The 23,718-nt window shown below is 49.2% G+C and overlaps 3 protein-coding genes and 1 long non-coding RNA gene across 5 annotated transcripts in view; all 4 read right to left on the bottom strand.

Moving 5' to 3' along the window:
• Window positions 1-1,070: 1,070 nt before the first annotated feature.
• Window positions 1,071-4,666, bottom strand: zc3h10 (zinc finger CCCH-type containing 10). The gene is made up of 3 exons (XM_049000281.1): window positions 4,437-4,666; window positions 2,757-4,071; window positions 1,071-2,042 (listed from the first exon to the last, which is right to left on the bottom strand). Exons 2-3 carry the CDS (start codon window positions 3,918-3,920, stop codon window positions 1,536-1,538), a joined length of 1,671 nt encoding a protein of 556 aa, XP_048856238.1. The 5' UTR covers window positions 3,921-4,071; window positions 4,437-4,666; the 3' UTR covers window positions 1,071-1,535.
• A 1,069-nt stretch (window positions 4,667-5,735) lies between these two features.
• Window positions 5,736-7,141, bottom strand: LOC125723564 (uncharacterized). Its single transcript, XR_007386927.1, has 4 exons — window positions 7,034-7,141; window positions 6,907-6,933; window positions 6,329-6,351; window positions 5,736-6,053 (listed from the first exon to the last, which is right to left on the bottom strand). It is a non-coding gene; the product is annotated as an uncharacterized LOC125723564 (long non-coding RNA).
• Window positions 7,142-7,921: 780 nt separating this feature from the next.
• Window positions 7,922-14,988, bottom strand: pa2g4a (proliferation-associated 2G4, a). Its single transcript, XM_049000282.1, has 13 exons — window positions 14,779-14,988; window positions 13,425-13,553; window positions 13,132-13,237; window positions 12,487-12,556; window positions 12,273-12,365; window positions 12,048-12,111; window positions 11,886-11,964; window positions 11,693-11,771; window positions 11,475-11,608; window positions 11,281-11,375; window positions 10,332-10,459; window positions 9,673-9,726; window positions 7,922-9,550 (listed from the first exon to the last, which is right to left on the bottom strand). The coding sequence occupies exons 1-13, from the start codon at window positions 14,861-14,863 to the stop codon at window positions 9,491-9,493; spliced, it is 1,176 nt and encodes a 391-aa protein (XP_048856239.1). The 5' UTR covers window positions 14,864-14,988; the 3' UTR covers window positions 7,922-9,490.
• Window positions 14,989-16,184: 1,196 nt separating this feature from the next.
• Window positions 16,185-23,718, bottom strand: part of erbb3a (erb-b2 receptor tyrosine kinase 3a) — a 35,832-nt gene continuing 28,298 nt past the window's right edge. For both annotated transcript variants that reach the window (XM_049000272.1, XM_049000273.1), the window contains 8 exons: window positions 22,097-22,252; window positions 21,927-22,002; window positions 21,538-21,684; window positions 21,351-21,448; window positions 19,099-19,278; window positions 18,752-18,808; window positions 17,933-18,167; window positions 16,185-17,582 (listed from right to left, as the gene is read on the bottom strand). In XM_049000272.1, the coding sequence (XP_048856229.1) occupies window positions 16,648-17,582; window positions 17,933-18,167; window positions 18,752-18,808; window positions 19,099-19,278; window positions 21,351-21,448; window positions 21,538-21,684; window positions 21,927-22,002; window positions 22,097-22,252 (1,884 nt within the window). In that variant the 3' untranslated portion in view covers window positions 16,185-16,647. The remainder of the gene's footprint in view (window positions 17,583-17,932; window positions 18,168-18,751; window positions 18,809-19,098; window positions 19,279-21,350; window positions 21,449-21,537; window positions 21,685-21,926; window positions 22,003-22,096; window positions 22,253-23,718) is intronic.

Raw genomic sequence — 23,718 nt, 5'->3', positions numbered from 1 at the left:
GTGGTTGCAGTCTGAGCAGAGATGCCCAGACCTCCCTCTCACCAGCCAGCTCCTGCAGCTCCTCCAGGAGAACACCAAGACGTTCCCAAGCCAGCCAAGAGATATAATCTCTCCAGTATGTCCTGGGTCTGCCCCAGGGCCCCCTCCTGGTTGGACATACCCCAAACACCTCCCCAGGGAGCTGTGCAGGAGGCATCCTAGACAGACCACCTCAACCAGCTTCTTTAGATGTGGAGGAGCAGTGGCTTTACTTTGAGCCCCTCCTGAATGTCTGAGCTCCTCACTCCTTCTCTAAAGGTAAGTCCAGACACCGTGCGGAGGAAACTCATTTCGGCTGCGTGTATCCAGGCCCTCACTCTTTTGGTCGCTGCCCTCCAGGGGGAGCTGTGGGGTTGGGTGCAATATAAATCGGTGGCAAGTTGAAGTCAGGGGCCTCGGTGAGTGGATCGTCAGCCACCAAAAAAGGCAGCATTCAAATATTCGCTGCTAAGAAATCCGATTCCCTTTGGGTTTCTGTTGCAACTCATTACCTCAATTTTAAAACACCAAGCTATAAATATTACTGCAGGCTCAGCATCACCACGTGAACCAGAATATATAGATTTTAAAGGTTCTTCAGAAGTTAGATATTTTAAAACAAATTTTATCACATCAAGCTTTTAAATCAGGGAGATCGTCAAGCTATGCACAGACAAACATTTGTTGATTGAGAAAAAAAGAACTGGCGTAAGCTACGTTTTTACATTTTTTTAAATGCCATGTCCATGGTAAAATTTGCCCTTTCATCAAAATGTCTATCAGAATTAACCATGACAATGACCCCCGTCGTAAATGTACATCCAGTAAGCAAGAGGTTCACCTCCTCTGAAAGGCTAAAAGATACCTGTCACTTAACACCGTATCAGAAGTATTTGAGCTTTTAAAATAGTTGTAACAGGCAGAATATGTCTGTGTGCACAGAGGATTCCTCTGTGACTGGATTAGTGTCAGGCTACTGTGTAAGGGGCGCTGTGGGGGGGCACTGTGTGGGGGGGGGGTGCTGAGCATGAAGGAGTGCAAGAAACAGCAGGTTTAAGTATGAAAAACTCGTGTTTTCAAGAAATACAGCAGCCTCACAATAGAGACTTTTCATCAACTTATTGCCACATGACAAAAGTCTGTGATCTTTTTATACATCATTGGGTAAAACTGAACCTGCTACCAAACAATATCAATATCAGCAAGCGAGAATGTCCATGTGGTTATTTCGCGTCTGTGCAAAACTCCCTGTTTTAGAGCAAATCAACAATAAAACGAAACAAAAAAAAATACACATTAAAAGGATCCATCGCTCGCTGAAGCGCCACTTCCGGCCTCCTTTTTGTTTAAATCTGCTTCAGTCGCCGTTCTGGTGCCACTGGTCCAGAATCCCTTAGAATGGGGAAGCAGTCAGGCTGCTCTGGCATAAGTCTGGACACATCAGCTATACCACCCTGGGAGGGGCTTCACCTAGCAACTGTCCCCCCCCCCCCCCGGGGGCTCGTCGCAGTGGTCCATCAGTGAGGGATGGTGGTGATTCTCATGCTCTGGCTGGCGATGGGGTACGAGACCATGGGGGTGGTGGCATGACTCATGGTGATGCCAGGCAGGGGCTGGGCCATGGACACCGCCACAGGGGCCACAGACACGGCTACGGGGGCCATGGACACCGGCGGGGCCATGCCCTGGGCTATAGTCTGGGCCAAGGCTGCGGAGAGCGGGGTGATTTCGGGGTTGAGGTGGGGCGCGGTAGGCGGGGCGGCATTGGACGGAGGCGCGGTGGGGGCCCCCGCCGGGGCCACCAGGTCCTGCTGGGTGACGGGGCGCGGCTGCAGGCCTGCGCTGCTCAGCGTAGTGTGGGTCTGTGCGATGCCGTGGTTGTAGGAGCTGACGGAGCCCACCGGGGGCGCCAGGCTCTGCTCGGAGGGCGTGGGGGTGGAGGACAGTGTCAGCACCTTGGTCTGGCTGCGGAACTGGGCGTTTTGCTCCAACAGAACTTCGTTGGTGGCAATGAGGTTTGAGACCTGAAGACCCAAACATATTCATAAGAAACTTCTCATATTAAACGCAGAAGAAATAGTGATAAAAATAAGCTGCCTGTCAGAAAATACAGCAACCATTCAAGAGGTTGGGGTCCCTTAGAAATCCCCTTGTTTCCAAAATAAAAGCATTTTTTTTTGCCAATTAAAATTATATCTGGTTGATGAGAAATAAAGTCTAGACATTGTTAATGCTGTAAATGACTATTACATACGACATAATATTTACATTGGCATACAGAGGCCCTTTATCAGCAACCATCATTCCAGTGTGTCAGTGGCACGCTGCGTTTGTCACTTCAAAAGGCAAATTTGATCACTGGAAATCCCTTTTGGAACTACGTTGGCACAGCTGAAAACTGCTGTGCCGATTAAAACGGCAATAAAACTGCCCTCCTCTACATTAGCTGAGTATCTGGAGCATCAGCAGTTGTGGGTTTGATTAAAGACGCCAAACGGCCAGAAATGTAGAACTTTCTTTTGAAACTGATCCATCTATTCTCGTTCTGAGAAATGAAGGCCGTTCCACGGGAAATTTCCAAGTGACCCAAACTTTCGAATGGTAGCATAAATCCCATCCCTGGAGCTTTGTGTCTCTATGGCTGAACCCGAGAAGCTCACTCAGTGTCATGTCTGTGCGTGTGCGTGTGCGCACACACACACACACACACACACACACACAGCCCCCCATCGAGTCACCTGTTTTTTCAGCTCCTCCACTCTCTTCCTCAGCAGCGCATTCTCCTCCTCCAGAAACCTGTACTCCAGGGGGCGGGGGGCGAGGGCAGCCTGGACTCCTAGCTCGTAGTGGGCCGCGCTGCCACCGTCCGCCAGACGCAGCCCCTCCAGCCTGCGCCTCTTGAGCTGCAGGGCCGTGTGGTCCACAGGGGCCTCGAAGACGCCGGCTTCAAACAGGCCGCTCTCGAACAGGGGGTCGTACACGGAGCACGGGCCCCTGTCAAAACGTCGCGGCCCCACTGGTCCCATGGACATGCAGCCGCCCAGACTGCTGCCGCCACTGCCCCCCCCGCCGGACACACCTTGATCCCTGCAGCCGCCCAAACTCGGGCACCCCATGCCCATCATATTACCACCCCCACCCACCAACCCCGACATGCCACCGCCCACACCTACCCCACCCCCCCCAACACCACCCACACTCACCATCCCGCTGACTCCCGTGCCCATGACACCCCCAACCCCTCCCCGGGATGCATCATACTCATAGTCCTTCTTGACGTGCCGGAATTTACATTTATTCCCTCGCTGGCACTCGCCCTTGAGAAAGTCCCGGCAAATGGGCACCTCCCCGCGGCTCAGCGGCAGGTCCGTGGGGGAGAGGCCCAGGCCGGCCGCCACCTTCCCGCGCAGACGCAGGGGCAGCTCGCCCGTCTTCTTGTAGTAGTCCTCGTCCTCCTTGGAGCCGTGCACAAAGCGGCAGTTGGAGCGCACACACTCCTTGTTCTGGTGGTCGTGGCAGAAGATGAACTCGTTCTTCTGCACGCCGAGGTCGGGCACCTCGCTGAAGTCCGGGTGCCGGAAGCGGCAGCGCTTCCCCCGCTTGCACACATTCCGCAGGAAGTCCCGGCAGACGCCGTCCAAGCCCACCCCCGAGCCCAGGCCGCCATTGCTCCCGGCCCCACAGCTAGTCCCATTCCCTAGTGCCCCGCCTCCTCCCATACCCCCAACCCCAGCACCTCCCCCTCCACAACCCCCAGTGCCTCCCCCGCTTGCACCTCTGCCTTCTCCCGCCCCCCCAACCAGTCCTGCCCCTGCCCCTTCCTCCCCCACACCAAGCCCAACTCCAGCCCCGCTGCCTCCTCCACCACCGCCTGACAGGTAGGCACTGTCCCGGTCAGGCATGGCGCTTGGCCAGGTGTGGGGGGCACACAGCACACATGGGTGAGTGTGGGTTACGGTTCGCCTGTCTGCTCCTGAAACCAGTCACGCATATGTGAGGTTGCCCCTTGCGAATCCGGGGCTATACGGTCCACCGTCACCTCTGCTCGAGCACCTGCCGAGAGGATAAAGATACATCAGAGGGCCACCAAGAAACTGCCGCGCACACACACACGTCCCCCCCCTATACACAAAGGGACTAAACAGTGCAAACCCAGTGCTTTGAGTGAGATGTTTCAGACACGCATGAAATTCGACCATTTTACTCATAACCAACGAGAGACGCCGTAGTGAAAACACCACACAGACATGAACCGCACGAAAAGAACAGCATTAACAACGCATAGGGACCGGGGGCTATTTCTGGACGATAAACGGTCAGCGCCGACGCCGGGACGACACCTGGGCCCGCACCTCGGGCGGTGAACGCTGGTTACTCCTCACCCGGCCGCGGTTTAAACATCCAACAATCCGCCTTACCGTGGGGCTCTCGCCAGTCGTCCAGAGGGGAGGCAAGAGTTACTTTTGCGGGCGCATGGTTATTTCATTATTATTATATTATTGTTAGATTTATGAAACAAATATAACCATCATTCCCAATAAACAGACTATACTGGACGTCCTCCAAGCCCAACGACGCTCTTTATGCAAGACGTAGAAAAACACCTCAACTAGGCCGCGTCGTTCGCCGTAACAGCTAAAGATAAATCTGCTGCCCCCAGGCGTTGCACTCCGGTACTGCATATTGCAAAATGGCGTAGAAGCTGAATATTTGCAGCTGTACGAGTACAATTTGATGACGTTTGGATCCTTCTATAGAAGCCTCAATAAAGGCCGTACAAGCTAAAGAAAGTTTCAGGGAAAAAAATGAATATAGATGAAAAATAAACACATACACGGTGTAAAAGTATAGGAGGAATATTACACATGAATTACCAGAGATAAATTACTGCAGCTGAGAAAAGCCTGTCGATACTGCAGGAAATTATCACAAGCAGTAATATTGCCAGGTATAATGGATTACAGGGACGGTAAAGGAGGTACTGAGATAAGTGGGAAAGTGGAATTGTCACACTGTTAACATGGGTGAAGGGCATGTGTAGTACCTGATGTAGAGTGTGGATGAGTCTGTTTAGTGATGTTGAGAGGGGGGAGTGGCCCAGGGTGTTTAACAGTGCGATAGCTTTGGGGTAGAAGGCAGTCAGGGCTCTAATGCTTGCCAGACGGCAGAAGAGTGAAAAGCTTGTGTCCACAGTGGGCTGGATCACTGCAGATATGATTGGGCTACAGGGGCTTCACGCCGGCTCATAGGTAAAGGCTGGAAAATGAGCAGCACTCAGACTTTTGACTACTGCGGTGCAATACCCACCTGTCCTGTGCAGGGTCAGGGGTCTCTGGAGCAAATCCCAGAAGGAACAAGCCAGTACATTAACCCAAACTCAGAGCACTCACAATTTGGTAACTCCAATTAACCTCTGCTTGTTAAAACAGTGGGAGGGGGAACCAGAGCACCCACAGGAAACCCGACAATGACACAGGTAGAATATACAAAACATCTTGTACCATTGATTAATGTTTGTACCTTGCAGATATTCCTCGGCCCATTTCTGTAATTTGAAAGGTACAATTACTCATACGCAGTGTACAATTGGCAGACCCTTGAGGGCACAGACCCAGTGACAAGCAAGGGTACAAACTGGTACACCATTTGACAGTGCAGATATGCCACTCCCACATTGTGATGTGGAAGAAAAACGCAAAAAGAAACATGCAAAATGGTTCACAAACCAAAACATTTTATTGGGATTTCTCCATACAAAGCAACTGATGAATATCTGGCCAGAGTCCAGGGTGGCAAAAGGTGAGTGACATCGCTCAGGTCCTTCAGTGGGTCGCCGAGGTCCTCATTCTGTGCAGGTATGCAGCACTGTGGCATCAAGGGCCCTGGAATTCCACGGGCACACGGCTGGTCGGCAGCGTTCAGGCACTGCTGGGCTCCACGAAGACCGAGGATATGGGGATAGGAAGGCCACAGCTGCAACGGAGGGGCCAGTTTACTTGGACCTCTGCCTCATCTTTCTCCTTTTGCGCTTCAGCCTGCAAGGAAAAAGAAGGTTAAGTGCACATCCACTCAGAGGGGCAGCTTCACAAATGACTTTAGTTAATAGTGGCAACACAAATTGCAATCTACTACATTTTGAAGATTACAGGTGTAAGTATCTACCTATGCAGGCTCACAGAAGTCCGGAGCCAATAATAGTTCTTGATAATGATAAACCCTTTGATTTATTGTAATAAAAAAAACTTGGGTAGTTTATCCACCACTGTAAACTTGAGGAAAAAGCAGAAAGCATAGAGAATCGGTTGCTTACCTGCGCATGCGCTTCTTTCTCCACTGAAACAGAAAGCGTTAAATTAGATGCCACTGGTGCACATTTTAACAAAAGTGTTTAGTTCAGTCTGGCATTAAAGCAATATACACCTTTATGCTTGTAACACTTAAGGCCATCTGATACACGTGCGAGCCTACGGTGCACGCGGAGACCGGCATGGCGCGGCAGGCCGCGCGGACAGTGCTGTGCTCCGAGTCCGCCGTCGCGTGCAAACGGACCCAGACTACTAGTCCGCGGATAAGGAATCGGAACATGCACGACGCCGCATATAGATTATTCGCAATGGCGAATGCAAGGCCTACAGTAAAGATCGGCCTCAGGTGAGGCGCTTCCATTACTCTACCAATGTACACAACGGCGACACATCGGGACCCCGGTAAACAGCGCAAGATACATTCGAAAGACTATTCACGCAAAATATACCTTACGCGTTTTCTATGGAGTTCAAATATAGCAATATTTAAAAGTGAGAAGTATGACATCGTAAGCAAAAGCCCCTGAGGCTAAACCGAGAAATCTTTTAAGGACAACCATACACAATAAAACTCGTATTTTACCTTCGCTCGCATGTCGTGGAGATGGGTCTGTAAAGGAAAAAAGCAATTTAGTTGAAAAATACAATGGATGGCGTTTAATTTAACAGGATTGTTTCGGATACATTTAGAAACGGGATAAATTCCTCACCTTCCTAAGATGGCACCAACTCCAAGAGGACGTAATTATTGCAGGCGACAGCTTTTAACGCGCGATTTAAGTCACATGGCCAGATATGGGGCATTCTGGGAAATGTAGTTCGCAACATTGAACACGTGGAGAATACTTGAAATAATCTTTTGCCCAATTATTTACGCAACAGAGTGGCTTTGTGGGAGATAGACTTGTCTTTCACCTCCTGGACTGAATGTTTGATTCTATTCTTAGGTTTGTTTGAGGAGTCGTATGTTCTCCCAGTAGTCCACGAGTTTCTTCCAGCAGTCCAAAGCATTAGGTGAAGTGGCGTCTTTAAATATGTACGTAATATATAAAGACTGTGTGTTTAAGTGTGTGAGTATTTGACCTGATATCTTATCCAGTATGTAACCCTCCGTTGTGTTCTATTCTGCCTGGAGTCGGCTCCAGCACCTGAACAGGAAAAATCGATGGGAATAGAGATGGTATATTATGCGTTTAGCATTTACTTAAATATGATGTGATGCTTATTTTAAACTGTCAGAATACAACTATCGCCATTGTGTGGTTGCATACGTTTGCAAAGATCAAGAAACAATCCACCGACAAAAACTGAAAGAACGCCACTCTTCCGTCTACCCGGTTTCCATAATCGTCTCAGACCTCTTCACATTAGCAAGGTATTCACCATTTCTTTTTTACTTACTTTAAATTTGGTTGTAATAATTCCTTGACATCCATCCCTCATTTTTTTTACCATGCAGACAGCCTTGAATCCACGAAAAATTAACATACCATATTTCATCTTGTAACCACTAACCACCCCTTGCATAACTCGCTTCCAGTGTCCAAACCATTAATAACACCTTTATGCCAGTAAATAAACCACACGTGTACGCAGGATACTTTTGTTATTAAAAAGTTTATTACTTTTCCAATTGTCAGTCAAGACCGAAAAGAACCTATAAAACTAACAAAACACAAAGACAGGGTTGTTGTTACTTTTTTAAAATCTTCCAAGACACAACAGCTTCAAAATAGCCCACTTCCCCTAATAAAAATAAAATGTTAATTAATTTTTTTGAGGACATTAAATAAGCTCTACCGTACAGAACACGGGAAAACCGGAGGTAAGAGAAAACACCCAAGAAATTGCGCACGTTTCCAGACACCATGAATTTCATTCAAAGCGATCTTAAATCTCAGTTGCTTTTATTTCTACTTCATTTACTCCCACATACTTCTTGGACATTATAGGACAGGTAATAAATCCCCACCTTTACTGGAAAATGTGCATGAACATACGTGACGCCAATTATCTGTCCACTGGTAGGTTTTAGTAAATTATATGTGAATCACATTCTGGGGTTGTCAGTCCGTGGCATTCCTATGAACTAATACATAACAGATGTGGAAAACAGGTCTGAAGCAACAGTGTGCCTGTCCAAATTATGTATCTGCAGGGCTGATATTTACCGGTTATAGGATTTTGAGCGAAAATACATGCGTTTGTGGTATGACACTGGACACAGCACAAATAAACCACATAAATTTACCAAAAGGCATAAAACAAAATCCATTTTGCAAACGAACACGTCATTAACAAATGCTGTATTTCTATCCAAAGAAAAGAGAACACAATAGGATTTCACAAATCTGGGGCTTTATGATAGTTACATTTGTAAGAGACAATGACGGCAAGTGAGGTTTTCCCTTAAGAAAATAAGGGACAGATACTGCTCAACATGTTTCAGTAAAGGGGGGGGGGGGGGGGTCCCAATCAACAGAAAGAAATGTCTAGTCTGGGATTTGATGGCAGTGAGTCACAGTCCCGTTGTGTAGTTCACCTTCAGAGGGTCCGTGCTGCTGTGGTGTCTTGGGTGAGGGCAATTAATTTCAGCATCCACAATGCCTGAAATGTCAGGGGCCACCTTATACAACATAATTTTATAAGCTAGAGACATCTGCTCTCCATACGTCTTACATTACTAGTCATTTTTTCTGGATTATAAATTGTTTCAGTCATTAAGTTAAATTCAAGCACTTATGGCATAGGGTTGAACTTGTAAAAGTTTTTTTTTCTAAAAAAAAAAAAAAAACAAACATAATGTAGGTTTTGTTGTTCAATTACACTGTTATTCACCCCAAAAGCATTGCTTTATCAAGGAGGCAAAGCAGCGGCGTGGAAGGTTTTTACGAACCAAAAAAAAATTTAAAAAAAAAATAGCAATGTAATTTAAATCCGTTTTATTGATAAAATTTGATTAGGAAAAATGACTGATGTCAGAGGCTTAAGAACATTCTAGGAAAACTCAAACTGTCTCAAGCTTAATTATGTAGCGGTGGCTAACAAATATAATGCAATAGGGTTAAAGAACTTTGCGATGGGGCAGATAGGATTTCTCAGTTCTTTGGAAAGTGTGTGTGTGTGTGTGTGTGTGTGTGTGAGGGGGGCGAGCGAGGCACAGCGGATTACGCAGCCTCGTTCTCCTCAGCCGGTTGTCCGGTAGCATTCTCTGCGTTCTTGGAAGCCTGGGAGGGATAAAAAGATGGAGATCAAGCCATGAAAAGGGCGAGAAGAGCAGGGCAGCAGAAAGCACTACGTTCTGGTGCCGAAGGCTCGGTTCTGAGTGTGGGAGCTCACAAAGCAATACCTTCTTTTTCTTCTTCTTCTGCGTCTTGCGACTGGCCGAGCTCTGCAGCAAGGCCTGAAAGGTAGGAGGTGGTTTTGTAAATGGTGAACCTGTTCTAAAATGTGGTAACGGAGACACGTATTAATTCAGAGACAGTCATAATTCAACTAAAATGGGAGGTACAGACAGCATCTGCAGCACTTTTAACCTTAATATCTATGAAGGAAGGAACATTGTTCATGAAGAAAAACTGCCTTTAGTGGTGCAGGAGATACTGAAGGAAGACATGCAGCTCCAAGTGTGTGGTAGGTGGGACTGAATTAGACCGGCTTAACCCATTTTCCTTTATCGGTTGGCATCAGTTAAAAGTGGGTGTTACTGACAGTGTAAGGGATCCCCAGCCACCAACATCACCGAAGCCTTAATTCTGCCCCCTTTGGGCATATTATACAATTCTGCATGGAAACTATGCAGCAAGCAGCAGCTTAGCCATGTAGCCTGCGCTCTAGCCTAACACACACCTCCCCAAAATGTAAGGTACAGGCGTCAGGCTGAGGTGCGCTATTGATGGCATAGATTCTATGCAGGAATGTAAAGCTCCCTTTAGTAAGTGACGACAGCGCTGTGAGGGCGGATGGCCGCTCCAAACGGGCTCCCCGCGTGGCGCCCCATGTCCTCACCTTCAGGTCTGGGTCCTGGACCTCGTGCTCAGACTTGTAGAGCTCGGGTTCGAAGGGCCCACTGGTGATCCTCAAGGGCCCGTTGGCCATCAGAAGCACCGTGAACTTGAACTGGGCCACGTACTCTCCTAGATGCAGGGCAAGACAGTCACACAACCTGCAGGAGGTCCTACGGCAGAGTCAGCTTGTCCCAGTTCTTAAGCAGATGTTGAAGCGTATTAAAATCAAAATTAGTACGGATACTTATGAAAGCACAGCTGCCCAGAACTGAAAGCTGCTGGCCTCCCCTGCTTCTAATGAGGGTTGTGCTGGGTCTGGGCAACACAAGCTTCCTGAATTTAGGGCTACTCTGTTATTCAAGCTCCCAGTGATCCCAGCCATTTTAATTCCGTCTAGTAACAGTCCTGATTTTATGTCAGGTTCAAAGCCACCTAACATCACTAACCTCTCCAACACCCCAGACCCACGGTACCCCAACAGCCCAGGACGCCCGTCACGTTTTTAATGGAACTAACATCAACATGGTACAGGCATCTACATCGCGACCACGTTTTACTGCCGCATGATTATCACGCTACGCATTCCTCCAGGAGCAGAACATTTCGGACCCTTTCCTCAACACCAAAGGCTGTGTCTTCAGTCAACAAATGCCATCTGGGGTGGTCCAACAAAAAGAAGCCCCCCAGAGGAACCACTACGAATGATACTACAAACACCTTCCCGCACTGAAATTATCAAGCTGTATTTAAGCCCCATAAAACTGATAATCCAGCCTGAGACAATGCACCGGTTGTGAGGTGACCCTGGATGGAAACGCCTGGTTAATAATTGCCTGTAAGACACCCTACACTAGACTCATATTTCAGCTTGAGAAACAGTGATTGTTTGATGTGAGATTCCCTCTGACAGCAAGGTGCCGCCCCCTTGTACGCACAGCAGTGCACCTCACCTTCCTTCTCATGGAGCACGTTAAAGGGCTGCAGAAGTTCATGCTTGGCACACTCCACCACACCCAGCCTGGCCTTGCCCTCATCCTCAAACGCCCTGGGAGTGGGAGGCGCAAGAGCAAAGGCAAATCAAGACCTATTTTTGGGGCAGGGGAGTGCGAGTTGGACCTGAACGGGTAATGATGAGTGAGCGCACCGGAGAGTGAAGGGCATGGCGTCAAACCGGCGCTCCACCTCGCTGAAGAACACGCGAGATGTCTTCATCTTCAGCCCATACTGCTTGGTGGGGTCGCGCTTGTAGATGGTGGTTCGCTGCCCGCCATCCCGCGCCTGAGGAAGTCAGCCAGAGGAAAAAGGGTTCAGCATCCCTGTCTGCATGCCATGGCGAATGGAGAGATGTGCACCGCGTCTCACCTTCCCCTCGCCGGTGCTGATCAGGACATCGATAGCATATACTTCATGGACCTCAAACTCCGCCTTCTCGTGGTCCTTTCTGAAGACGGACGGCGACATCAGCCAATTAGAGTAACTCAACACGAGACTGTAGCAACAGGCCTATAGTACTATTCACACGGCAGCCGTCTCAAGCCAAACCCCCCAGCATCACCTTTGTTGGTCTGTGGGATTCTGAATAATGGTTTTCTCGCCGTCGATAACATGCTGCTTGAGCTGATGGGACAGCATTCCTGGAAAAGGGGAAAAGCGGGCAGTGTTTATCAAGTAGCTGCAGTAGCCAGTCTGCGATAAGGCAGCACTCTGCAACACACACCTTCGATGGGGGTGCACTTGAAGGACTGGGCAATCTTGTTCCAGGCCTCAGTCACCTGCGTGTTCTGGGAGAGGAAAAAAATTAACATAAGAAAAAAAAAATCAATCAACATACACCAAAAAAAAAAAAACAAACATAGAAAGAGAATCTGGACAACATACAATCAGGACAGAGATCTCAGTCACGGGTGGCTCACAGTTACCCAGCATCCCGCCCTGAATCTACCTGGTTTCCAGGTTTGACCAGGCGCAGTGCAGCCTCTGCACAGAGGTAGGCCGCCTTGATCACGTCAGCTTTCCGGCCTGTCACTGGGGCCTCCTACAGAAAAGGCATTGAGGTATGATTTAGGAGATCGAAGTATAGACCACAATGCAACAGGAGCAGTGGGGACAGGCCACTCAGAGAAGGCCCCTCCCTCACGCAAATCCCTGTGGCCTACCTTGGTCACCCCAACAACGAAACTGTGAGCCACATTAGAGATAAATCCATCAACGTGGACCCCGAGGTCGCTGAGGAGACAAAGTGGGAGAGAAAAGCATGTTTTTATGCCATGTCAGACAAGCGCAATTCAATGGCTACAGACACTTGGGTGAATTAAAGATGGATAGTAAATAGTATTAAATAACCTGACTGAAGTGTACAGATTGGAAGAGAATTAAAATGCCACATACCATAATAACCATCCTTCTCACCATCAACAGCACAAGTGTTAAAATCTGCACTGTGGAGGTGCACTGCAGGGGTCCCCAACTCCCGTCCTGCAGACATACTGTCTCACGGGTTTTCAGTCCTACCAGGCTTCTGATTAGTCTCACCTGTTATCAGGCAAATGGCAGGAACCGGTGTGGCTCCTCAGAAGCCAAGTAGCATAGAAAACCTACTGCAGATTAGCTCTCCAGGAGCGGAGCTGGAGACCCCTGGTATACTGTGATGACCCAGACTGTGCAACAGCAGGGCACATGCGGATAAGCGCAAGAATGTGTGAAAGGAGCACACTAAGGCTAGGCCATGCATGACGGCTGGAATCAACACAGAGTCCACAGCTCAGGTGACGACCAAGAGGGAGCGTAAAGCGACTGCTTACATTTTGACCAAGTCTCCATCCTTCAGCACGTAGTCGGGGTCACTCTTCAAAGGGGAGAAGTGGCATACAGAGTTATTGACAGACACGCTGGTGGGGAAGGCGATGCCTGCAGAGAGGGAGGGGGGGGACACACCAGAAGGAGGCCCAAGTTATTGTCACAAAGCATTCGGAGCAGACACAGGCAGAGACAGCAGCGCTCCGCGCTCCACCCCAAAGAAGCACACCTGTTGCCATAGGGACCCCAAGCATGTAACCATCCCATGATTACCTAGGTCCCCATGTGTGCTGCTCACCTTTCTTCATATCTTTCTCCTTCTTAAAGACCTTCCCAGTCTCTGCCATGATGAGGGAGTCTCCCTTCTCGCACAAACTGAGCACGGACACCCCAGCCTTGGCTGCCTCCACCACAGCACGCAAGACCTCTAGACAGGGACAGCAAAGGCACAAGTCAGAACGACCGGTAAAAATGTTTCTACTCAAATTTAATGTTATGCATCATGCGGAGTATAAATCAAACTCCACTATTTACTAATATACATTAAAACATACCTGGTGTGCATTTAATGTCTCAAAACATTTTCCAGAGTCATCTATACTTCTTTATAACCTAGTTCAAGTAACAAACTTTGCCTAAAGATACGGCAGAGGAATGCATTCTGGAAACCTGGTCCCAAGAACACCACTATGGCCCACGTCTCTGTACACGAGACACCAACAATAAACTGTCATGTGATCAAAATCTCCAGAATTATACGGATAAGTTACAGGAAAAAAATGCTCTTGAAAAGGCACGCGATCATTAAATGATAACTTGATATGAGGAAGAGTGAACAGTTGGGAGGTTTCTCAGTGGTATGAAGTGAGCACCAGCGTTACCCGGTAAGATTAAAGTTAACAACCCGCCACCCCCACCCATCAAACTGCGACCTGGTGTCATTGCTGGTAACTGTATTATTTACCCGTTTAAAGTACTGAAGCGCCAGAGAAACAAACGCGCTCAGTGGGGCCCGCGTGCAGCCCTGCCGAACCACGTGTCTCTCCGCAGCGCGAGGCTGCCGGTTAGCGCAGCTTACAGGAGTCCGATGCGCCTCATTCACCGCCATGTGCCTGAAAGCCCGGTAGTGGATCATGTGCGGCATGGACGGCGCAGTATGTCGTCTAGGTTACGCTCCCGTCCCGCCGGTCGCCGTGGGCAGCTTTCTCAGCGCCATTTCTGCGGCCGAATTCGGCAGGGTTCACATCTGCCCGGCCGCCGACTAGCAAGGCGAAAACCGGCCGCACTAAACCCGGCTTCAATAAAGCAGCAGTCATACGTCGACCGAACTTATTGTGCGCCACTGGAGCTAACGGATCGGCGACGGCCTGTGCAGGTGAACAAGCGCCAGGCGGGCGGCCTCCTCCACCAGCCCGCCGGCAATAACGCGCCTATCTGGCGGATCTGACGGGTAGCGCCACCTGTCTAACAGGAGCTCGGCCGTCAGAGTGCGCCCCGCACGCCTTGCGCCGTCACAGCTAGGTGGCTCCGCGCGTCCCCCCCGTCGTGGCACATGGCCGCGGCAGGGTCCGGCAGCTCGCCTACGGGTCACCTCGCACCGGGAGAAACGCCACCACCGTCCTCCCGGTCAAACTCAGCTGGCATTAACTTACGGTTGGCGATGTCGCCGCCCATTTTATACTTGGTAACAACCAAGTCCTCGGCGATGGTCTGCTCTTGCTGCTCGTCGTCGGACATGTTTCCGAATCGTTCTCTCGAGCAACTTTCTATCAACGCTTCGGCCGCGGGATCAATCGGGAGAGGCAGGCTCAACTCCGCTGTTTCGGCCCAGCCTCCTCCGCCCAGAGTTGGTCACGCCCACAGCGTGCCTACGCACGGTGCGTCCCGATAGTCAACCGCCAAAAGGAGCATGGCATTTTGGGAACGATTGTAGTTTTTAAGCTTGCAACGGTATTCATGTTATCATAAGTTCTCGGAACCGAGAAGTCGTGGAACCGAGAATCGGATGAGAAATATTATTATTATTATTATTCCATTTGTTTTATTATGATTATTATTATAATCATAATTGGGATGGCACTGTGGTGCTGTGGTTAACACGATTACTTCACGCCTCTTGGACATGGGTTCAAGTCTCCACTATAGCTCCATGTATGTGGAGTTTGCATGTTCTCCCTGTGTCATTGTGGGGTTTTCTCTGGGTATTCCAGTGTGTCCCCACAGACTAAAAACATAGTGAAGTTAATTGGCATTGCCAAATTGCCCGCGTGTGTAAATGGTGAATGAGTGTGCCCACCAGCAGTGCTAGGTTGGTGCCCCATACTGGGTTTTCCCTGCCTTGTACTGAATCACACCACATGTTAAGAAAAGCGGTCATTTCAGGTGTTTGATCACATTAGCACTATAACTCAAAAAGTACTTGACAAATGGTGGTGCAGCGGTTAGCACTGTTGCCTCACACCTCTGGGACCCGGGTTCGAGTCTCCGCCTGGGTCACATGTGTGCGGAGTTTGCATGTTCTCCCCGTGTCGTCGTGGGGTTTCCTCCGGTTTCCCCCCCACAGTCCAAAAACATGCTGAGGCTAATTGGAGTTGCTAAATTGCCCGTAGGTGTGCATGTGTGTGAATGGTGTGTGAGTGTGTCCTGTGGGGGCTGGCCCCCCATCCTGGGTTGTTCCCTGCCTCGTGTCCATTGCTTCCGGGATAGGCTCCGGACCCCCAGCCACCAAGAAGGATAAGCGGTTTGGAATATGGATGGATGGAATTTGTCTGTCTTCAAACTAATTGCAATAGAGAAAATTGTTAATATGTTACATATTAGAGAAATATGTTACAGTAATGATTTTTTTCTAAAAATTTTATGTGACTTTCAATTTTAGGTGTGATTAATCATGATTAATTAAAGAAAACTGTGCGATTTTTGTGAGTTTTTTAATCAGTTCACAGCCCTGGTGTAAAACACTGACACATACTGTCACAGCAGCAGATGTCCATGAACTTTCCCGGTTGTACAGGCAGCACAGAACTCACAGAACTGAAAAATCCAAACGTGTAGCAGCTTTGATTCCATAGAAAAGTAATTTATTTATTGATCATGATAAAAACCTCAAATACAACATAATTAAGCAATTACAAAAAGTGTAAAACGTAATTTTACAATTTGTTCATTGGGGAAAACATACTATGCTCTTCGACTGGCCATGAGCTCTCCCTGAGCTTTTCATGCTGTGAAGCACTTCATCAAAAAGCACCTGCATCGGTCCCAGTTAGTGATTAAAACCTGCTGAAGCAGATGAAAATGAGAACACAGACGCTGACCTTCTCCCGGGACTGATACCAGTAACAGCACGTCTGATTTGTGTGTTCCCCTGCGTCCTTCATCAGCTTCAGAAGCACGAATAAAGCACAAATATCTTTGGTGTCCTTCATTTAATGCCTCGCAGGTTGACTTGATGTGTCTGAACAATACAGGAGCTGCTGGTTTAGCTCCGCCTCCGCTGCCTTTCGGCTGTTTCTTTGGCACTAGGTCCGCACGGCGTCCGGCTTCAGGAACATTCTGCTGTGCCAGTAGTTGGGATTGTTAAAGGACCGGTCTGCCCCGGGTTCGCCCACTCCAGCACGCACCTTCACAAACCCCCCCAGCTCCGAGCTCTGGCTGTCCCTAGGCCTGAGAGAGCCCTTGTCCTCCTTGTGGATGTTCTGGTATTCCACCTGGTCCCCCGCCATCCTTACAGAACCCATTTCTTCATACTCACACCCATCCAGATCCCTACTCCCCCTGCTTTTTAAGGTTCTGCTCAGTCTGGGCTGTTGGTTCATATACTGGTACTCTTCATCCTCGTCTTGTGCAATATCCTGTCCTTCTACACCATTCTCCACCGGTGTCCTGTCTCCTGCCTCTGTCCCTGTTGTACTGCTGTTCCTCTTCGAGGATGGGGCCGTGCCCTCACTTCTGCCCGCCCCCACATCACAGATGTCCATGTATTCATATTCCACAGCTTCTGGCTCCTGCCTGCGATGCCATTTCCCCCTTTTGCCAAGGTCGGCTTCAGGGACACTGGCCCCCCTGTTCCTTTTCATTGGCAGGAACTCTGCTGTACAGGCTACCCCCTCAATGGACAGCGTCCTGTGTCGCCTGGCAACGCTTCTGTCTGAGAAGAGAGGCTCTCTACAAACTTGCTCGTCGTCTCCCTCTGCTGGGGAGATGCTCACATTGCAGGTCGGGGAGAGAAAAGCGGAGAGCTGTCTCCTGCCTTTGCCATGCATCAGTAATCCGGCATCGAGATCATCAGCGGAATGGCTGATGGACCCGGGAAGCAGACAGGCCTGATTGTTCATGTATTCGTACTCCTCAGAGTGCTCCCCATCTCCAGCCATCCCAAGCAAGGCGGAGGCACAGCGGGAGCCCCGTCGGGGGACCTGATTGGTTTGGGAAGCTGGGAGCAACAGGAGACCCTCTGAGGAAAAGAACAAGAAAATAAACATGGATCAGTAAAATATTCTTCAGCACTGAATCCATTTTGCAGCCGAATTATGCGGTTTCAGTGATCCGCTTTGGAACTGAAAGATTCTCGTTCAGAGTTCCTTGGTGTAATGAGCCCTGACTATCTGTTCTGCACTATATGTATCTTCATTTGTGCTCTATGTGCACGAGAATTTCCACCCTGGTGGCAATGAAGTTTACCTTAATTTTAATTAATCTTAAAATTCCTAAACACGAACATGCGTGGCTCGTTACAGGTTAGAAACAGCACAAAAACCACACAGCAAAACCATTGAGGCATGGAAGATGGGGCCTTAAGGGTACCTCGCTCCAGGCTGTCTGCTCCCCCTGGCAACACATATCCGTTATGGTCCTCCTCCCCTTCTGTTTGGGGGGAGGGAGTCTCCGGGGCCCCAGATATGTAGGCGCTGTCCGTGCGGCAGCGGCTGACCACCATGGAGAAATCGTCGCTCAGCTCTGCCTCCAGAAGGGTGCCACGCCCCTCCGAACACTCCGACACGGTCCGCGCAGAGTTCAACCTCGAACGGGACGGCCAAAGCTGCACGGGGGAGAGAGGAGGGAGAGCGCACCCCATAAGCGAGAGCCTGGTCATTAACAAACAGGACTGGGACCAGGGGGTATTCCACAAAGCAAATGTAAGGATTGTCCAACAGGAATGTCACTTTACTCTCTTCCTATTGGACAGCCTTCAAGCTTGGCTTAAGCTATCCAGCTAACTGGGAAATTCTGTTTTGTGGAATATCCGCTGGAGGCCTGTATCACGAAGCAGGATTACCTGCTTAGCTGGATAGATAACTTGTCAGATTTAAGATGGTCTGGGCTAAATGGAACAGAACATAGACAGTGCATTTTAACTGGCGTACCTTCAATTTGACAAGTTATCTCGCTAAGCAACAAATCTTGCTTCATGATACAGGCCCCAGCTGTTTATAAACAGCATGGCTGGGTTTCCTAGCAAACCAAACTCTTCGATGAGGACTGTGCGGTTAGACTGTGCAGTTCATACTGCAAAGTATTTTTTGAACCGCTACACTAGTACCAGTTAGTATTATTCCCATTATTATTATTGTTACTGCAGAAATGTGGACACAGAGGTGAACACAGCATCACATTCACACTGACCTGTCTGGCACTTTCACCAGCACCAGGTGTCATGGGCAAGTAGCCCGTCTGTCCCGACTGAAAGAGAAACAGAGAGCAGAAGGTTTGCACTGAGGACAGAAAGATCAAGGGTAAATGTCACTTAGGGATGCAGACACTCATTGTCTTTGTGATCTAAGGCATTTCTTCCCAATCTAGTCCCTGGAGACTCACAGGGAGTCCACGCTTGCTCTGGGAGGGAGCAAAAATGAGGGAAGGAGCAAAACTGCGGACCATCTGTGGGTCCTCGAGGACCGGGATTGGAAACACTGGTCTAGGCAGTCGGACTCTCTGCTGGTACGTGATTTTCTTGGGTCAGGAAGCCTCACCCTGTTGGTGTCGACACGCAGCTGGGAGCGACACCGGGACGGCGGTGGGAATGGGAAGGGGGGGGCTTCATCATTCAGCCGGTCGTTGGGGTTCTCCAGTGCCACGTCCAGGTCCTCCAGCGTGCAGCTCTTGTGGTAGTGCGGCTCCTCCATGGTCAGATCAGCTGTCCCCCCGTCTGCCTGCATTGGCACAGAGCAGGAAATGGTAACCTAGGGCTCCGCCCCTTCCTGTTGGCAAGGTTGGATCTACCTATTCAGGGGTCCAGGGGGCCCCATACCCAGAAGTAGACAGCTATATACTACTGAGATTTTGCTGGGCCCCCTTCCGGTGACCTGGCCCCCTTCTGCCCATCTGGGCTTCCTTTGACCACGTATGTCTCACTGCGACTGGCATCAAGGCGGGACTGGATATCCAAGCCGGCCTACTGTACGTCGCCTCACCAGCTTGTCAATCAAGAAGCATTTTGCAGCGCAAAAAATGCCACAATTCTTGTAAATTGTTCGGTTACTTATGGTTAAGGTTGGGTAGGGTTAGAGGTTAGGTGTTAGGTTAGTGTACTTACACACTATGAGTGACACAGCATATTGTTTTACAATACACCTTTTCCTTTATATTAAGTGAAAAGAGTACACTCCAAAATGGTGATCAAAAGTACTGTACTGTAAATACATAAACCACTATCATAGTTGTTTATTATTATTACCCCCATCTGTGCAATAAATTATACGCCAGCTCAGCGAGTTTGCTTTGGCTCACGCTTCTTCTTCCGTTTGTCGACGTGGTGGACTTGGGCTCGGCTACAAAAGGACCAAGCAGGAAGTCCATCCTCGCCTTGCTGTAGGTCTCAGCCGCAGGCTGCTCCCTTTGGCCGATCTGGCCGCTAGGCAGCTGCCTACAGGAGTTTGCCTTTGCCCAGATCCAGCCCTGCCCGTCGAGCTTTAAGCGTCTACAAGTGACCTTCACCAGGTCCAACCTTCACCAAAAGAACACGCACAGCTTGGGTGTGTCAGGGCATCAGAGAAATGGCGTCACACGTCATCAGCTCCCGTATGGTTTAATCCATGGTCAACAAAAGTGGTCAGTGACCAACAGCTCAGGCCAATGCGCTCGTGGTCCAGACACGCTGGCGATGCCGCACTTGGCCTTTCTGCTGCCAGTCTGTCTACAGCAGCACAGACGCAACACGGCAGCCAGCCTTTGTGGTGCTGTGCTCCAAGATGTCTGCTTTGTTGAATATTCCATGTATTCATTACCATACGATCCAACATAAAAAAACAAAACTGTCCACTTTCTGATTTCGTGAAATGACCCACATGCACGCTGGCCAGGCCCAGGTCAAAGGAAATGTTTAAAACTATTTATCTGGGTAGTAAGTGTATATTTGCTCAGAACAAAAAATACAATTTAACATTAGAAGATATGCAAATTTACAGTAACTCAGTAAAAACTGACAAGAGTTTCTTCTGTTCTCCAAAAAACTGATATCTTGCTCAATTTCTCAAAGAGTTTCAGCTCACAAACGTCTCCTCAGGGACACCACAGCCATTCCAAGTATTTGTTAAATTTCACCACCAGCTCACTTAATTCATTAATTTCATTAGTTTAAAAAGTCAATGAAGCATTGATTAATCATATGAGGTGAGGTGTATAGGATGGTCTCTGCCAGTTCTGGGGTGAATACGTTCGAAAACCAACCTGCCACCAGATTTACTTTCTGTTTCCATTCCCCGTGACCCTACATCCCTACCAGTAGAATCCTAGTGCAGTGATCGATATACCAGGTACCCCAACATATTATCCAAAGATGATTTGGCAGCAATTCATCCATTTTCTATACCTGCTTGTCCTATGCAGGGTCAAGGGGGGGTCTGGAGCCTACTCAAGAAGCTACAGGCACAAGGCAGGGAATAACCCAGGATGGGGTGCCGACCCACTGCAAGACACACACACCGTTCACACCTACAAGCAGTTTGGCAACTCCACTTCATCTCAGCATGTTTTTGGTCTGTGGGGGGGGGGGGGGGGGACTGGAGAACCCAGAGCAAACCCCACAACAACAGGAGAACATGCAAACTCCACAGACACGGAGCCAGGGTGGGGTCTCAAACCCCCAACTCAGAGGTGTGAGGCAATAGTCCTAACAACCGCTCTAACCCATTTGGCAATAATGTACAATAATACTTGAACCATTAACAGAAAACAAAGCCATTGAGTGTGGCTCTACAGTCTGGCTCGGTCAGTCCATCCTTACCTTGATGACGAGGTAACGCTGTGGGTCCCTCGCCATGCGCGTGAACTCACTGGCCAGCTCCTTAAATGTGGGCCGTACGCTCTCGTCGATCATCCAGCCTGGGGGAGACGTGGCCGTGTGAGGGGGGGGGGACGCCACAGGAGAGGGCACGAGTGCGAGACCAGGCCGGGTGGCACGGGACACTCACATTTGACCATGACCATGTAGACGTCGATGGTGCAGATGGCAGGCTGAGAGAGCCGCTCGCCCTTCTCCAGCAGGTCTGGCACATCCTGGGGGCGCATCGCCGCATATGGCTCCGCCCCAAACGACATCATCTCCCACACGGTCACCCCTGCGTGCGAACGATGGCTAAGCATAAGCTGCCAAGCAGAATCCCTCTGAGTTCACACCTTAGTGCTGGATTTGTGCTGCAGTTGTAATCATATCTACAGAGATCTGCGGTGCTCTGGGGGAGTTTGGGCTTTCGTCATGCCGTTAGGTAATTACTCAGTAATTACTCACAATTGTCAGTCCCTCCCACAGCAAGCACGCAGGGAGTGGCACGGGGGCATGTCAGCACACACACCAACTCACCGTAGCTCCAGACGTCGCTCTGGTGCGAATACCTTCGGAAAAAGATGCTCTCCAGAGCCATCCATTTGATGGGGGTCTGGAAGAGAAGACAGGGAAGTCTGCGATTACAGCAAAAAGCTCTGATGCAATGTCCTGCGTCACACGCCATCAGCCTGTCCACAGAGACTCACCTTGGCCTCGTTGTACAGGTACTTCTTGTCATCAGGGTACAGCAGGTCAGCGATGCCATAGTCAGAGATCTGCACGATGAAGTCGCTCTTGAGAAGCACGTTGCGGGCAGCCAGGTTCCTGTGCACCATGCAGTGCTCCTCCAGGTAATACATGCCCTGTGGGGGGGGGCACACATATGCAAGGTGACATGCGTTACTGGGCGGGTAAGGCTGCACTGGCATACACACAGTGTACAGGTACATACACACATAAACAGTGTACAGGTATATACATACATATACAGATACACCACGCACAGGTATATACATACATATGCAGATACACCACGCACAGGTATATACATACATATGCAGATACACCACGCACAGGTATATACATACATATGCAGATACACCACGCACAGGTATATACATACATATGCAGATACACCACGCACAGGTATATACATACATATGCAGATACACCACGCACAGGTATATACATACATATGCAGATACACCACGCACAGGTATATACATACATATACAGATACACCACGCACAGGTATATACATACATATGCAGATACACCACGCACAGGTATATACATACATATACAGATACACCACGCACAGGTATATACATACATATACAGATACACCACGCACAGGTATATACATACATATGCAGATACACCACGCACAGGTATATACATACATATACATATACACCACGCACAGGTATATACATACATATACAGATACACCACGCACAGGTATATACATACATATACAGATACACCACGCACAGGTATATACGGTGGTACTTCAGTTCTTGAACTCATTAGAACTCAAATTTCTTAAAAGTCGAACCAACCAGTTAGAAAAAAATGACCTAGAACTCGATCTGAATCTCAGAAGTCGAACCGTGAACGGCGATAAGATAACTCGTACGTGCGAGGAAATGAGTCACGCGGCACGTCTCAGCGGAAACAAAGGGTGACGCTTCAGCATTCGCTGTCATAGCATTGTCTGCTGGTGATTGTGCTTTTTTATTGAAAATATCATATCAGGTAATACACTGTACTTTATATCATTTTGGTAGTCATTGCTCACCAAAAGCTTAAGCAATAGTTGTACAAATGATACAACCGAAAAGTTTTAGATTTACAAACAAATTAACGAATACAGAGTAATAATAAAAATAAATAATGGTCGCATGGCATAGTCTAGTGTTATTGGGGCATGGCGAAGCTGGCGCAGTGTTGGGACATGGCGAAGCTGGCGTAGTGTTGGGACATGGCGAATCTGGCGCAGTGTTGGGACATGGCGAAGCTGGCGCAGTGTTGGGGCATGGCGAAGCTGGCGCAGTGTTGGGGCATGGCGAAGCTGGCGCAGTGTTGGGGCATGGCGAAGCTGGCGCAGTGTTGGGACATGGCGAAGCTGGCGCAGTGTTGGGGCATGGCAAAGCTGGCGCAGTGTTGGGACATGGCGAAGCTGGCGCAGTGCTGGGATATGGCGAAGCTGGCGCAGTGTTGGGGCAGGGCGAAGCTGGCGCAGTGTTGGGATATGGTGAAGCTGGCGCAGTGTTGGGGCATGGCGAAGCTGGTGTAGTGTTGGGACATGGCAAAGCTGGCGCAGTGT

This window comes from Brienomyrus brachyistius, unplaced genomic scaffold (assembly GCF_023856365.1).
Source record: "Brienomyrus brachyistius isolate T26 unplaced genomic scaffold, BBRACH_0.4 scaffold50, whole genome shotgun sequence".
In the NCBI taxonomy this organism is placed as follows: Eukaryota; Metazoa; Chordata; class Actinopteri; order Osteoglossiformes; family Mormyridae; genus Brienomyrus; species Brienomyrus brachyistius.
Note: the sequence above shows the minus strand (reverse complement) of the source record. Positions and strands in the feature narration are given on the sequence as shown.

Coding starts and splice junctions, on each gene's coding strand:
- zc3h10 (XM_049000281.1), bottom strand. CDS start 3,920: ATGCCTGACCGGGACAGTGCCTACCTGTCAGGCGGTGGTGGAGGAGGC. Junction 2,043..2,756: donor TGGAGGAGCTGAAAAAACAG/GTGACTCGATGG, acceptor TTGGGTCTTCAG/GTCTCAAACCTCATTGCCAC.
- pa2g4a (XM_049000282.1), bottom strand. CDS start 14,863: ATGTCCGACGACGAGCAGCAAGAGCAGACCATCGCCGAGGACTTGGTT. Junction 10,460..11,280: donor CGTGCTCCATGAGAAGGAAG/GTGAGGTGCACT, acceptor CCCTGCATCTAG/GAGAGTACGTGGCCCAGTTC. Junction 9,551..9,672: donor AGAAGAAGAAGAAAAAGAAG/GTATTGCTTTGT, acceptor TATCCCTCCCAG/GCTTCCAAGAACGCAGAGAA.